The following is a 16,030-nucleotide window of genomic DNA, read 5'->3' as shown; positions in this document are numbered from 1 at the left end:
TGAATTCTATCAAACATTTAGAGAAGAGTTAACACCCATCCTTCTCAAACTCTTCCAAAAAACTGCAGAGGAAGGAACACTCCCAAACTCATTATAGGAGGCCACCATCACCCTGATACCAAAACTAGACAAAGATACTACCAAAAAAGAAATTTACAGAACAATATCACTCATGAATATACATGCAAAATTCCTCAACAAATAACTAGCTAACAGAATCCAACAACACATTAAAAGGATCATACACCATGATCAAGTGGGATATATCCCAGAGATGCAAGGATTCTTCAATATATGCAAATTAATCAATGTGATACACCATACTAACAAACTGAAGAAGAAAAACCAAATGATCACCACAATAGATGCAGAAAAAGCTTCTGACAAAATTCAACACCCATTTATGATAAAAACTCTCCAGAAAGTGGGCACAGACGGAACCTACCTCAACATAATAAAGGCCATATACGACAAACCCACAGCAAACATCATTCTCAGTGGAGAAAAACTGAAAGCATTTCCTCTAAGATAAGGAAGAAGACAAGGATGTCCACTCTTACCACTGTTATTCAACATAGTTTTGGAAGTTCAAGCCACAGCAATCAGAGAAGAAAAAGAAATAAAATGAACACAAATTGGAAAAGAAGTAAAACTGTCACTGTTTGCAGATGACATGATACTATACATAGAGAATCCTAAAGATGCCACCAATAAACTACTAGAGCTAATCAATGAATTCGGTAAAGTAGCAGGATACAAATTTAATGCACAGAAATCTCTTGCATTCCTATACACTCATGATGAAAAATCTTAAAGAGAAATTAAGGAAACACTCCCATTTACCACTGCAACAACAAAAAATAAAATACCTAGGAATAAACCTAGGTAGGAAGACAAAAGACCTGTATGCAGAAAACTATAAGACACTGATGAAAGAAATTAAAAACACAAAAAGATGAGGAGATATACCATGTTTTTGGATTGGAAGAATCAACATTGTGAAAACGACTATACTACCAAAACAATCTACAGATTCAATGCAATCCCTGTCAAATTACCAAAGGCATTTTTTACAGAACTAGAACAAATAATCTTAAAATTTGTATGCAGGCACAAAAGACCCTGAATAGCCAAAGCAATCTTGCGGGAAAAAAAGAGAGCTGGAGGAATCAGACTCCCTGACTTCAGACTATACTACATGCTACAGTAACCAAGACAATATCGTTCTGGCACAAAAACAGAAATAAAGATCAATGGAACAGGATAGACAGCCTCGAGATAAACCCACAAACCTATGGTCAACTAATCTATGACAAACGAGGCAAGGATATACAGTGGTGAAAAAAGAGTCTCTTCAATAAATGGATGAAGAGTGGCTCCTGCTTGCCGCAACTAGAGAAAGCCCTCGCACAGAAACGAAGACCCAACAAAGCAAAAATAAATAAATAAATAATAAAAATAAAGGAATTCCTTAAAAAAAAAAAAAAAAGACAGTATGGTACTGGCACAAAACCTGGAATATAGATCAACAGAATAGGATAGAAAGCCCAGAGATAAACCCACACACATATGGTCACCGTATCTTTGATAAAGGAGGGAAGAATATACAATGGGGAAGATACAGACTCTTCAATAAGTGGTGCTGGGAAAACTGGACAGCTACATGTAAAAGAATGAAATTAGAACACTCCCTAACACCATACACAAAAATAAAGTCAAAATGGATTAAAGACCTAAATGTAAGGCTAGACACTATAATCTCTTAGAGGAAAACATAGGCAGAACACTCTATGACATAAATCACAGCAAGATCCTTTTTGACCCACCTCCTAGAGAAATGAAAATAAAAACAAAAATAAACAAATGGGACCTAATGAAACTTAAAAGCTTTTGCACAGCAAAGGAATAACTAAACAAGATGAAAAGACAACTTTCAGAATGGGAGAAAATAGATGCAAATGAAGCAACTGACAAAGGACTAATCTCCAAAATTTAGAAGCGGCTCCTGCAGCTCAATATCATAAAAACAAACAACCCAATCCAAAGATGGGCAGAAGACCTAAACAGACATTTCTCCAAAGAAGATATACAGATTGCCAACAAACACTTGAAAGGACGCTCAACATCACTAACCATTAGAGAAATGCAAATCAAAACTCTGATGAGGTAGCACCTCACAAAAGTCAGAATGGCCATCATCAAAAAATCCACAAACAATAAAGGCTGGAGAGCGTGTGGAGAAAAGGGAACCCTCTTGCACTGTTGGTGGGAATGTAAATTGATACAGCCACTATGCAGAACAGTATGGAGGTTCCTTAAAAAACTACAAATAGAACTACTATACAACCAAGCAATCCCACTACTGGGAATATACCCTGAGAAAACCATAATTCAAAAAGAGTCATGTACCACAGTGTTCATTGCAGCTCTATTTACAATAGCCAGGACATGGAAGCAACCTAAGTGTCCATTGACAGATGAATGGATAAAGAAGATGTGGCACATAGATACAATGGAATATTACTCAGTCATAAGAAGAAACGAAACTGAGTCATTTGTCGTGAGGTGGATGGACCTAGAGTGTGTCATACAGAGTGAAGTAAGTCAGAAAGAGAAAAACAGTACCATATGCTAACACATATATATGGAATCTTAAAAAGAAAAAAAAAAAAAGAAGGTTATGAAGAACCTAGGAGCAGGAGAGGAATAAAGATGCAGACGTAGAGAATGGACTTGAGGACATGGACGGGGAGGGGGAAGGGTAAGCCCGGATGAAGTGAGAGAGTGGCATGGACTTATATACACTACCAAATGTAAAATAGATAGCTAGTGGGAAGCAGCCTCATAGCACAGGGAGATCAGCTCAGTGCTCTGTGACCACCTAGAGGGGTGGGATAGGGAGGGTGGGAGGGAGATGCAAGAGGGAGGAGATATGGGGATATATGTATACATATAGCTGATTCACTCTGTTATAAAGCAGAAACTAACACACCATTGTAAAGCAATTATACTCCAATAAAGATGTTAAAAAAGAAATAAAAACTCGTAACCAAAAAAAAAAATTGATGGCCATTGGTGAGTATGTTTATAATATTAAAAACTCAAAAAGCTACTCTAATTAAATCACTGATAAAAAATTAATAATAATAACTAAATAATTATTGAGCATCATTTTCGAAGAGCTTTACAGACAGCATCTTCCTTTCATAATCGTCATAAGAGACCCAAAAGGCTATCTCTATTTTAAAGATAAGGAACTTGCGGAGAGAAGTTAATCAATTTGCCCAAAGTAACATTTCTAGTCAGAGACAAAACAGGGATTTAAATAAGGGAATAGTAGGTCCCAATGGAAAAGAGCAGCATGTGAGGGGGAAAAAAAATCTATCTGCTAATGAAAAGAGAATTCTACCCACATATACATGTTCATCCATACCCTCCTGGAATTTAATTATGAAATTATGCCAGTATGCAAGTGAAATAAATAGTAAGTTGGAATAAGGAAAAGATGTTATGACAAATTAAGATTTAAATTTACCTTTTTACAAGGTAATATTGTGTTCATGATATGGTGCTAGATTATCTTTTTTTACTCAAGATTATCAATAAAAAAAGGAATCAAGAATCAAGGAGATTTAACAATGCTAAAGTTAAATTACAGTTGTTTACTGCTTTAGTAAACATTCAAGGTAGGAATTCAGATATAGAAGACAAAGGAATTATGAGTAAAAGTGACCATATAATTTATCTTCCAACCCATAACACTTTTGAGAATGAAAGAAAGCCCTATCAGTAATTATGATGGTAAGACAAATTGAAGGAATTATTAGGTTTCCTTTAATTAAAAAAAAAAAGGTTTCCTGTGTCTAAACAATACAGCTTCATTGTTTAAACATCATTATGACCTAAGTTTGTAAACAAATAAGCATTATTCATGCATGCAAAGACTCAGAGGAACAGCAACAAAAATAATCAACAAACCCATCTCTATGTATTAGACATGGGAGACAGAACACTGAAATTAAGGCACAGCAATTAATGAGTAAAAATGGCATACCACATAGTTCTAATTTAGAGTATAATAATGAAAACAAAGTTTAAACCTACAAAGAAAGTTATTCATTTTAAAACGTTCTTTTATCTTAGTCATGAAAACCAACAACAAAAGAAGACAAATCTTTCATTTCTTACCTGCACAGCCGAAAGCCAGATGGTATCTAGAAGAGGGGCTGAATTTAACACAGCACACGTTAGCCTTCGCCTCAATGCTTGCCACCGAGTTGTCTAGGTTGGTAGACCATAGCTTCACTAAGAGTAAGGAACAATAAAAATGAAAATAAACAATACATAGGCCAGTGCTTCTGTAACTGAGAAAGTCTGCTTATTGCTACAGCTGTCTTTTCATGCTAATCTAAGCATTTTGGTTTACTAGGATCAAAAATGTTTAACCTGAATGAACGAATAATAGAACAGTATATTTAAACCAACAGAACTTAGTTTCAAAGTCAGAAAATATTACATAATCAATATATCTCATAACTAAGGCATAAAAGACAGGTTAAAACAAAGCAATCTGAAATACATGTGTATTTGCCTTAGTATTCTTTAAATAGTGTGTGTGTGTGTGTGTGTGTGTGTGTGTGTGTGTGTGTATGAGTAAGGCAACTACATGGTTTATCGTCCAACCTATTACACTTTTGAGAACCTCACATACACACATACACACACATTTTCACATGTACGATATATATCAGATTGTATATATGATATAAACACAAATATCTTTTAAAGTACCTGGGAGCAGTTCTTATTTCATCTTTCAATTAAGAATTCCATGATTTTAAAATTTTACATGGGAACTTAGTTGTATGATTTAGTACGTCTAAAGTAACAGATGACAGAATTGCTTAGCTGAACTTTAAAATTTTGCTTTAATATTTGATATTTAGTCCATTCCAATGGTATATATTGAGATTTGTAAGGATTAGGGAGTGAAAAGCTGACTGATCAGAGCAGGTCAGATCTGAAAACAGAAGTATAAAAGTGAGATGTTATCTTGTGAGTTACCAGAGCAACCATATCATTTTTAAACAAAAATATCTTAGTAGACACTAGAATACAAATAGACTTTCAAGATACAGGTTACGATCCTGGTTGCACATTAGGATTAATAACAAACATTAACAACAACAACAACAACAAAAGCCTTCCTAACCCATCATTCTATGGGTCCCAATGTCTCATCAGGACAGTGCCCAGATGGGGTCCAGGTATTGGTGGTTTTTTAAAAAGCTCTCCGGGGGCTTCCCTGGTAGCGCAATGGTTAAGAATCCACCTGCCAGTGCAGCGGACACGGTCCAGGAAGATCTCACATGCCTCAGAGCAACTAAGCCTGTGTGCCACAACTACTGAGCCCATGTGCCACAACTACTGAAGCCCGCGCACCTAGAGCCTGTGCTCCACAACAAGAGAAGCCAACGCAATGAGAAGCCTGCATACTGCAATGAAGACCCAACGCAGCCAAAAATAAATAAATTAATTTTTTAAAAAAAGCTTTCTGAGTGATTCTAATGTGTAAAGCAGAGTTGAAAACCAAAATATAGAGCTGGAGACATAATAAAATTTTAGAATCTTTTTAGGATTATTAATACAGTGATCTTTAAATAGGAGTGAAAAACATAAAAATGGTTCCAACAACTACCACTTCTATGAATGTTAGTTCGTAAGAATAGAGACTTCCTCTGTGTGAACAGGATCATTTATCTTCTATGAATAGAATTTCACAAGAATAGAAAATTTCTTTAAATATGTGAAACCTCTGAATAAAAATTAATCATTAAAAAAAATTATTTAAAACCTGATGAATTGGGCTTCCCTGGTGGCGCAGTGGTTGAGAGTCTGCCTGCCGACGCAGGGGACACGGGTTTGTGCCCTGGTCCGGCAGGATCCCACATGTCGCGGAGCGGCTGGGCCCATGAGCCATGGCCGCTGAGCCTGCGCGTCTGGGGCCTGTGCTCCGCAACGGGAGAGGCCACAACAGTGAGAGGCCCGCGTACCGCAAAAAAAAAAACCAAAGAAAATACCTGATGAATCTATTAGCCTTCCCAGAGAAACATAAGATACTCATTACTAAAATAAAAAAATAACAGTTTTAAATAGAAATGTTTGATTTGTTTCATGTTATTTTCCAATAGGAATCGTGCTATTTCAGTCAACATACAATTGTTCAGGCAATTAAGATACACAATTCTGAGATGAGATGGCTAGCTGTAATTAAAAGTCTGCATGTCAAATAGTACTTATAGATTAGAATATCAAGTGGTAGGACTGTACTCTACCAGTGTGGCAAGCCAAAGTTAATCCACAACAAATATTTATGAAGCACCTACTAATCCCATAACCTCACTACTAATCACTAAGAACCTTTAAAAACAAGGATTATATATCAGTGTTTCATGACTATTAAATATGAGTAGTCATAAAAATGAACCAGAACTAACAGAACAACAGCTAACTTAGAAGTGAGGTCTTCTTTTTTATTTCAAAGTAATTTTCTCAATGGAGTAATCATTTACATTTTAAAAATAAGACATAATGGTAACCACCATGGTTATAATTTTCAACACATAAGATATTAGAATCTAATATAACTGTCTGAACTGTAAGGATACCTAAGGTTTAAAATACTATAAAGATACACTGAATATATAAAGCATAGAAAAGAAAAATGCACAAGGAATACAATACTGTTATTAAGTTATTAGTTATTAAAGAGAACAGGTATTGTGGATTAAATTGTTCTCCACAAAAAGATACGTTGAAGTCCTAACACTAGGTACCTATGAGTGTCAACTTATTTTGAAATAGGGTCTTTACAGATGTAATCAAGTTAAGATGAGGTCATACTGGAATAGGATGGGCCCTAAATCCAATGACTGATACCTTTATAAGGCGAGGGAGACTTGGCTACAGAGGCAAAGAGTGAAGAAGGCAATGTGTAGAGAGAGGCAGAAATTGGATGCAGCTACAAGTAAAAGAATGCCAAGGACTGCTACGTAACCACCAGAAGCTAGGAAGGCAGCAAGGACGGATTCTTCCCTAGAGTCTTCAGAGGGAGAATGGCCCTGCCAATACCTTACTCCGGGCTTCTAAGCCTGTAGTACTGTGAGAGAATAAATTTCTATTGTAGGAGCCAGGCATGTAGTGGTACGCTGCTATGGCAGCCCTAGGGAACTAATATAACAGATATGATGAAATAACATTAAAATCAACTTAATATCCTAAGATAACGTCATAGGTCAAAAGGTAAAATAGTATAATCTTTTGGAGAAAGAAATCAATAAAAGTACCGGAAGAAAATGTCTAAGACTGGGAATTCCCTGGCGGCCCAGTGGTTAGGACTTGGCGCTCTCACCTCCAGGGGCCTGGGTTTGATCCCTGTTAAGAGGAACTAAGATCTGCAAGCTGCATGGTGTGGCCAAAAAAAAAAAAAAAAATGTCTAAGACAAATATAAATGAGATGTTCTTCACAATAAGGAACTATGGTTCCTTTCTCCGTAAAAGTCTGATAGTAAGAATTTCTTTTAACTACAAAATTACAGTCTCAACATTTATTGTGAAAATTCCTTTTGGCAAGAAAAAACAAAGGCGAATTTAAAAGAAAATATCCTCAAGGTGAAGAGCTAAAGCAATTAAATCAAACAAAACACACTGCCCTTATTTAGTCTCCTGTGACACTCAGAAAAAAATCAAAATAGTGACTCCTAGGAAAATCATGTCAAAATGTAGGAGACTAAAAAAAAAAAAAACTTGTTCTGAGTACTATCTAGCTCCCTTTAGGAAATGAATTTTTTACTTATAACTGTTTTATTACAAGTTTGATTAATGTTAATAGGTAAAGAAAAATTTTTGTTTTTTTGTTTTTCTGGTTTTTTGAGTATCACCTGAATCTTAAGTCCCATTAAAAAGTCCTGAATTTAAAAAAATCCAACTACCCTAGAGGATTGGTGAGGTTTATCATCTACAAATCTTTAAAGTCTGGGTTAAACACTCCCTAAGTTCTTTTGTTCAAAATTATTTTTTCCAAAAACAGAACACATTACATATCTATAATAATGTCAGTACCAATTTCAATGTGCAGGATTTATGTTTCTGAGCTTTTCAGACTGGGTCCACTGTATATCTATTTGCACAAAGCTTCCTAAGAAAGAATTCATTGTAAAAGATAAAGGAAACAGGCCCAGGAGTTTGACACAATAAGAAAGCCTGTCTTTAGTGAGAATGTGCAAGTATGAGTATGATTCATATCTGGTACTACTGAACCCAATTCTGAACTACTGTCTAGATCCTACAGAAAACAGAATGAATTAAAAGGGAGAATGCTGCTTCACCCAAAACTATCATAAACATCTATACTATCTGATAAGCCTAAAAAAGTGTAAAAGATTAAACACAAAGATGTGTACTTTGACAATGCTAATTATCAAACGTAAGTTTTTCTTTTAAACTTCATCAGAGAGAAAACAGGCCTTGTCACATTAGTTAGCTAGTGTTGCACAGCAAATTGCCCCAAAACTTAGCAACTTAAAACAACAAAATTTACTATGTCACATAGTTTCTGAGAATCAGGAATCTCCAGGCAGCTTGGCTGGGTGCTTTTGGCTCCCCGTGTCAAGGCTCAGAGGTCACAGTAAAGCTGAGCTGAAGAATTCGTTTCAAAGTTCACTCAACACAGCTCTTGGCGTGAGGATTCGGTTCCCCACCATTTGGGCTTATGATACAGCTAGCTTCTCCCAAACCAAGTGAATGGAAAGAGAATAATGAAGACAGATAAACTAATTTCAGAAGGGACATACCTTCATTTCTACAGTATTCTGCTATCATGCAGACTGGAGCAATGGGGAAGCAGGGGAACTAAACAAGTGTGGGAATAATAGAAACCAAAGATCACTGGGGTCCATCTGGGATGCTGGCCAACACAAGCCTTTTAATTTCTTTTGGATCCAGGAGATATTATACTTAGTAGAGTTATAACTTATGGGAATGTAACTGTTAATCATAATGCTGTTTATTTATTATGTTGCAGTTCATTTTTTAGTCCTCTGATGATAAGAAGTGGAAGCATTTCATTCAGTATGAGTTAAGTAAAATTAATTTTTGAAATTTACCAAGATTTCAAATTCAGCACTTTTACATTAACATATACAACTATGAAAATTTGGAATAAATCAGGCTAAATTTAGGGTGTCCTAAAGCCTAAATTCTTAAAACTCATATGTGGAGGGGAAAAAACCTTTAAAGAATGTGCTGGGCTTCCCTGGTGGCGCAGTGGTTGAGAGTCCGCCTGCCGATGCAGGGGACGGGTTCGTGCCCCGGTCTGGGAGGATCCCACATGCCGCGGAGCGGCTGGGCCCATGAGCCATGGCCGCTGAGCCTGCGCGTCCGGGGCCTGTGCTCCGCAACGGGAGAGGCCACAACAGTGAGAGGCCCGCGTACCGCAAAAAACAAACAAAAAAAGAATGTGCTTATTCTATTTCAAAAACAAGATTATTTATTGGATGACTCTTAGGTTATGTATTTTAAAAGGAAAATACATTTTCCCAAAAGAACTTATAAAATGGCACATGAAACTCTTTTCTGATTACCTTGCTAGGTACTGACAGTTCTTTAACATGCAAATATGTGCACATATAATTGGAAGTAAACTGTTTTTACTTTTATTTTTTAACTTTTTGTCTTATAACTGGCTTAGAGAAGTTAGATCAACATGGTTGATCTGTCGGGGAAAAAAGTTCAGTCATCATTTATGAGGAATTAAACTATTGTTAAAATATACAGATCAGAAAAATATCATTTGTAAGGACTGAGTATTTAATTATGCAATGAAAAAATAACTTCCATTGTTAATAATGGTTAAAAATTGATCAAACAACAAATATAAAAAATGTTAAATATTTTTGTGTAAAATACATTAAAAGTAATTTAAAAAATATTCTTACTATAAAATTATTATAAAGGCTATATTTTATAAGTAAAATCACCAGTCACGGAGTGATAAATATATTTAAGAAACAGTAAATACAGGCATTCCTGTATACAGGGTTTTGTTCCAGGCCACCACAATAAAGCAAGTACTGTAATTAAGGGAGTCACAAAATGTTTGTTTTCCCAGTACATGTAAAATCCATGTTTATATTATACTGCAGTCTATTAAATGTGCAGTAGCGTTATATCTAAAAAAAGAAAATTTACACACCTTAATTAAAAAATATTTTATTGCTAAAAAATGGCAACCATCATCTGAGTCTTTTTACTGGTAGACTGTTTTGCCTCTAAGTTGATGGCTGCTGACTGATCAGAATGGTGGTTGCTGAAGGCTTGGGGTGGCTGCAGCAACTTCTTAAAGTAAGACAGCAGTGAAGTCTGCCCCATCTATTAACTCGTCCTTTCATGAACAATTTCTCTGTTTTCAATTGACTTTGCCCAGATTAATCAGAGGAATCACTATCTATGGCACATATAGCCTTACAAAATGTATTTCTTAAATAATAAGATTTGAAAGTTGAAATTACTCCTTGATCTATAGGCTGTAGAATGGATGTTGTATTAGCAGGCATGAAAACAACATTAGTCTCATTGTCTCTCTCCATCAGAGGTCTTAGATGACCAGGAGCATTGTCAATGAGCAGTACTATTTTGAAAGGAATCTTTTTTTCTGAGCAGGAGGTCTCAACAGTGGGCTTATTAAAATATTCAGCAAACCATGTTGTAATCAGATGTGCTGTCATGAAGGCTTTGTTGTTCCATTTAAGGAGCACAGGCAGAGTGGATTTAGCATAATTCTTAAGGGCCCTACAATTTTCAAAATGGCAAATGAGCACTGGCTTCAATTTCAAGTTACCAGCTGCTTTAGCCCCAACAAGAGTCGGCCTGTCCTTTAAAGCTCTGAAACCAGGCACTGACTTCTCTAGTTATGGAAATCCTAGATGGCATCTTCTTTCAATATAATACTGTTTCATCTACATTGAAAATATGTTGTTTAGTGGAGCCACCTTCATTATCTTAGCTATATCTTCTGGATAATTTGCAACAGCTTTTTATTTATTTATTTATTTTAACATCTTTATTGGAGTATAATTGCTTTACAATGGTGTGTTAGTTTCTGCTTTATAACAAAGTGAATCAGTTATGCAACAGCTTCTAATCAGCACTTGCAGCTTCACCGTGCACTTTTATGTTGTAAAGACAGTTTCTTTCCTTAAACCACATGAGCCAACCTCTGCTAGCTTCAAACTTTTCTTCTGCAACTTCCTCACCTCTCTCAGCCTTCATAGAATTGAAGAGTTAGGGCCTTGCTCTGGATTAGGCTTTGGCTTAAGGGAATATTTGATCTTCTATCCAGACCACTAAAACTTTCTTCATATCAGCAATAAGGCTATTCCACTTTCTTATCATCCATGTGTTCACTGGAATAACATTTTTAATTTCCTTCCAAGAACTTCTCCTTAGCATTCACAACTTGGCTAAGTGTTTGGTGCAAGAGGCCTAGCTTTCAGCCTATCTTGACTCTCAACATGTCTTCTTCACTAACCTTAATCATTTCTAGCTTTTGATTTAAAGTTAGATGTGTCACATGAAAAGATGCTCAACATCATAACTAATTATTAGAGAAATCAAAACAACAATGAAGTACCACCTCACAGTGGTCAAATGGCCATCATCAAAAAATCTACAAATAACAAATGCTGGAGAGGGTGTGGAGAAAAGGGAACTGTTGGTGGAAACTGTTGGTGGAAATGTAAGTTGGTGCAGACACTATGGAAAACAGTATGGAGGTTCCTCAAAAAACTAAATATAGAGTTGCCATATGATCCAGCAATCCCACTCCTGAGCATATATCTGGATGAAACTATAATTCAAAAAGATACATACACCCCTATGTTCAAAGCAGCAGTATTCACAATAGTCAAGACATGGATAAAATCTAAATGTCCATCAACAGAGGAATGGATAAAGAAAATGTGGTATATATATATATATATATATATATATATATACACATACATACATACATACATACAATGGATTACTACTCAGCCATAAAAAAGAATGAAATAATGCCATTTGCAGCAACATGGATGGACCTAGAGATCATCATACTAAGCGAGGTGAGAAAGAGAAAGACAAATACCATATGACATCACTTATATGTGGAATCTAAAGTATGACACAAATGAATTTACCTACGAAACAGAAACAGACTCACAGACTTAGAGAACAGATTGGTGGTTGCCAAGGGGGAGGGGAATGGGAGAGGGATGGAGTTGGAGGTTGCGGTTAGCATATGTAAGCTATTATATATAGGATGGATAAACAATAAGGTCCTACTGTAGAGCACAGAGGACTATATTCAGTATAGTTAAACCATAATGGAAAAGAATGTGAAAAAAATGTATATATATGTATAACTGAATCACTTTGCTGCACAGCAGAAATTAACACAAACATTGTAAATCAACTATACTTCGATTTATAAAAAATAAATAAATAATAAAGTGAGATGTGCAACTCTTCTGTTCACTTGAACAATTAGAGGCCAACAGAGGGTCATTAACTGGCCTAATTTCAACATTGTTATGTCTCAGAGAATAGGGAGGCCTGAGGAGAAGGAGAGAGACAGAGGAACAGACAGGGGTGGAGCAATCAGAACACACACTACGTTTATCGATTAAGTTTGCCATCTTATATAGGTGCAGTGTGTGGCACTCCAAAACAATTACAATAGAAACACCAAAGATCACTGATAACAGATCACCATAACACATACAAAAACACTGAATAAGTTTGAAGTTTTGTGAGAATTACCAAAATGTGACAGAGAGACATGAAATGAGCAAAAGCTGTTGAAAAATGGCGCCAATAGACTTGCTCTATACAGGGTTACCATAAACCCTCAATTTGTAATAAACATAGTATCAGCAAGGTGCAATAAAACGAGGTATGTCTGTAACACTTCTGAGAAAGGCTTAAATGCACTTGGGAATGTTAGTACCAACCAAGACAGAGTAATCTGTCAGTCTCTCTCACTGTGAGTTTACTCTGGACAATTATCAAGAAAACAGAAAGTGACTCTCTGAGGAATGTGAATAATAAGGAAAACCAGTCATGCGGGGGAGGAAATTCAAGACTTAGGAAGTGACCAACATGGAGGTGAGAATACTGTTTTGCTCCTCCCTCTATTCTCCCACAGAGAGGCAAAGTCAGTACCTCAATCAGCAAAAACTAAGGAAAATCCCTGTGTATCTGGCCATAAGACTAATAAAAGGGGTTCTTGCAAGCCAGAGGTTTGGGAGTAATTTTCACTGTTTTTCTTTTGTTTCATCCTTTTTCTCTTTCAACTCTTCCCCAAGGGAGGGCTTTAGTCACAGAGCTGCATCAGCATGGGAAGCTAATGCACCAAGAGAAACTCCATCTCCACGGCCACAAAAAGGAGTAACTCCTCTGTACAGAAAACCCTACTTTCTGGAGAAACCCTCAGTAAAAAAGACTCTGGGGGATGAAGAGTGTGCAGGAGAAACTTCAAAAAGAAAGCACTGGAAAAGGAGATCCCATACTTCTGTGTATGAACAGCATAAGGCTTATAGTTACTTCTGAGTTCTATGTGCAAGATGGACACAAAGTAGAATGGCAAAGGCTATGAGCATTGAACTACGTTTGAAAAGACCTACTAATTTCCAGATTAACCTCTGACTGGCATATGCATCAGACAAACCAATGGAGCACAGCAAAGGCTTTGAAAACTGACCTGACAGTAAAACAAGCACTCACATAGGCACGATAGAACTCACAGTCAAAATCTAAACCAACTGGTTACCCGATTTAAAAAAACAAAACAAAGCACTCTCCAGAAAATCTGCACAGTACCCAGAGTTGTACAAAATAATATTCAAAATGCTTAACATATAACCTCAAAATAACTCAACATACAAAAATCCAGGAAAATGTGAAGAATTTTCAAAGGAAGATGCAATCAACAGAGCAATGCTATAAAACAGATGTTAAAGCAACTATTGTAACTATGTTCCATGGGGTAAAAGTAATAAACGTTTAAAATTAATGGAAAGAGAGATGTATTCAGAGAGATATGGAAACTGTGAAAAAGAACAAAATAGAAAATTTTAAAACAATTACAGTAATTTACATAAAAGATTCACTGAGGTAAATTCATAGCAAAAGGGAGATGGACACATAAAAGTTAGTGAACGAGAAGACAGAAGACAAATTACTCAATCTGAAGAAAGGAAAAAATATTGACAAGAAAAGGACAGAGTCTCAGGGACCTATAAGACAAAATAAAAAGGTCTAACATTCATGCAGTTGGAATCCCAAAGGAGAAAAGAATGAAATTACTGGTTTGATGAATATCTAACAAAGCAGTTTCAGAAGAAAGAATATCAATAGGGATGAAGAGTGACACTAAATACTGATAAAAGGGTCAGTTCACCAAGAAAATATAAGATTTCTAAATGTTCCTGACCCTAACAATAGAACTTCCCCCCAAAATGAGGCAAAACACCCTCCTCCCCAAGATAACTGAAAAGAGAAATAAAACTAGATTTCAACACTCCTGTTTCATAATTAATAAAACAAGGAGACCAAAAAAGGGGGGAAATAGAAAACCAAAAAAATATTATCAACAAGATTGATCTGACACTTATAGAACATTCCATCAAACAGCAAGAGTATAGATTTTTTCGATGCACTTGGAATATTTACCAGGGTAGACTGTATTCTGGGCCACAAATCATAACAAATTTAAAAGGATTAAAATTATATAAAAATATGTTCTGTAATTTTAAAAGAATTAAGCTATAAATCCATAACAGTAAGAGCTCTGACATTTTTTTAAAAAGATGGAAAATGTTAAAATATTTTAAAATAATTCTTAGCCAAGCAAGACAATCACAAGAGATATTAGATGTATTTTATTTATTTATTTTTATATTATTTATTTATTTTTTGGCTGTGCCGCGTGGCATGTGGTTCTCTGACCAAGGATCAAACCTGTGCCCCCTGCAGTGGAAGCACGGAGTCTTAACCACTGGACCACTGGGGAAGTCACAGATGTAATCTTAAATTGAATGAAAAACACATTATACGAAAATCTGTGGGATCAGCTAAAGTAGTGCTTAAAGGGAAATGTATAACAAAAAATATTTATATTAGAAAAGATAAATGCTCAAATCAATGACATAAACTTCAACTGTAACAACCTAGAAAAAGAAGAAATTAAACCCAAAGCAAGAACACAAAATTAATGGACAAACATCAATGAAACTGAAAAGAGAAAACCCAATAAAATCAGATATTTGAAAAGATCAATAAGATTGATAAACCTAACATCACACTGATCTAAGTACATAAATAATAAAAAAAGAAAGGACACAAAATACTAATTCCTGAAAGATACAAACTATCAAAACTCGCTCAAAAAGAAATAGATTAATTGAACAGTTCTAAATCTACTGAAGAAATTAAGTTCTTAGTTAAAACCTTCAAACAAAGAAAACTCCAGGACAGAAAGCTTCAATAACAAATTCTACCAAACATTTAAGAGTAAAACAGTAACAATTCTAAATAATCACTTCCCTCCACCCACCCCACCCAGGGGTACACACACAGAAAAAGGAAAATCATTTTAGGAGGCCAGCATTATCCTGATACAAAAAGACATTACAAGCATAGAAAAAATAACCCTCATAAACATAGATGTAAAAATTCCCCCCCAAAAAATTAGCAAATCAAATCTAACAATATAGAAAAGACAGATAATACATCATGACCAAGATGAGGTTTTTCCTGGAAATGTAAGGCTACCTCAAGATTTGAAAACAGATCATTACAGGGCTTCCCTGGTGGCGCAGTGGTTAAGAATCTGCCTGCCAATACAGGGGAAACGGATTTGAGCTCTGGTCCAGGAAGATCCCACATGCAGCGGAGCAACTAAGCCCGTGCGCCACAACTACTGAGCCTG

The 16,030-nt window shown here is 35.8% G+C and overlaps 1 protein-coding gene and 1 non-coding gene across 13 annotated transcripts in view; both read right to left on the bottom strand.

Moving 5' to 3' along the window:
- COP1 (COP1 E3 ubiquitin ligase) overlaps window positions 1-16,030 on the bottom strand; it is a 276,406-nt gene that overhangs the window by 93,573 nt on the left and 166,803 nt on the right. For 11 of the 12 annotated variants that reach the window (XM_019952343.3, XM_019952342.3, XM_073804079.1 and 8 more), the window contains one exon: window positions 4,189-4,305. The exons of the other annotated variant lie outside the window; for it this stretch is intronic. In XM_019952343.3, coding sequence (XP_019807902.1) covers window positions 4,189-4,305 — 117 coding nt within the window. The remainder of the gene's footprint in view (window positions 1-4,188; window positions 4,306-16,030) is intronic. 12 annotated transcript variants of the gene reach the window in all.
- On the bottom strand, window positions 9,728-9,810 carry LOC117309976 (small nucleolar SNORD12/SNORD106). Its single transcript, XR_004524251.1, has one exon. It is a non-coding gene; the product is annotated as a small nucleolar SNORD12/SNORD106 (small nucleolar RNA).

This window comes from Tursiops truncatus, chromosome 1 (genome assembly GCF_011762595.2).
Source record: "Tursiops truncatus isolate mTurTru1 chromosome 1, mTurTru1.mat.Y, whole genome shotgun sequence".
NCBI classification, from domain to species: domain Eukaryota; kingdom Metazoa; phylum Chordata; class Mammalia; order Artiodactyla; family Delphinidae; genus Tursiops; species Tursiops truncatus.
The sequence above is the reverse complement of the archived record's forward strand: the minus strand, read 5'-3'. Positions and strand labels throughout refer to the sequence as shown.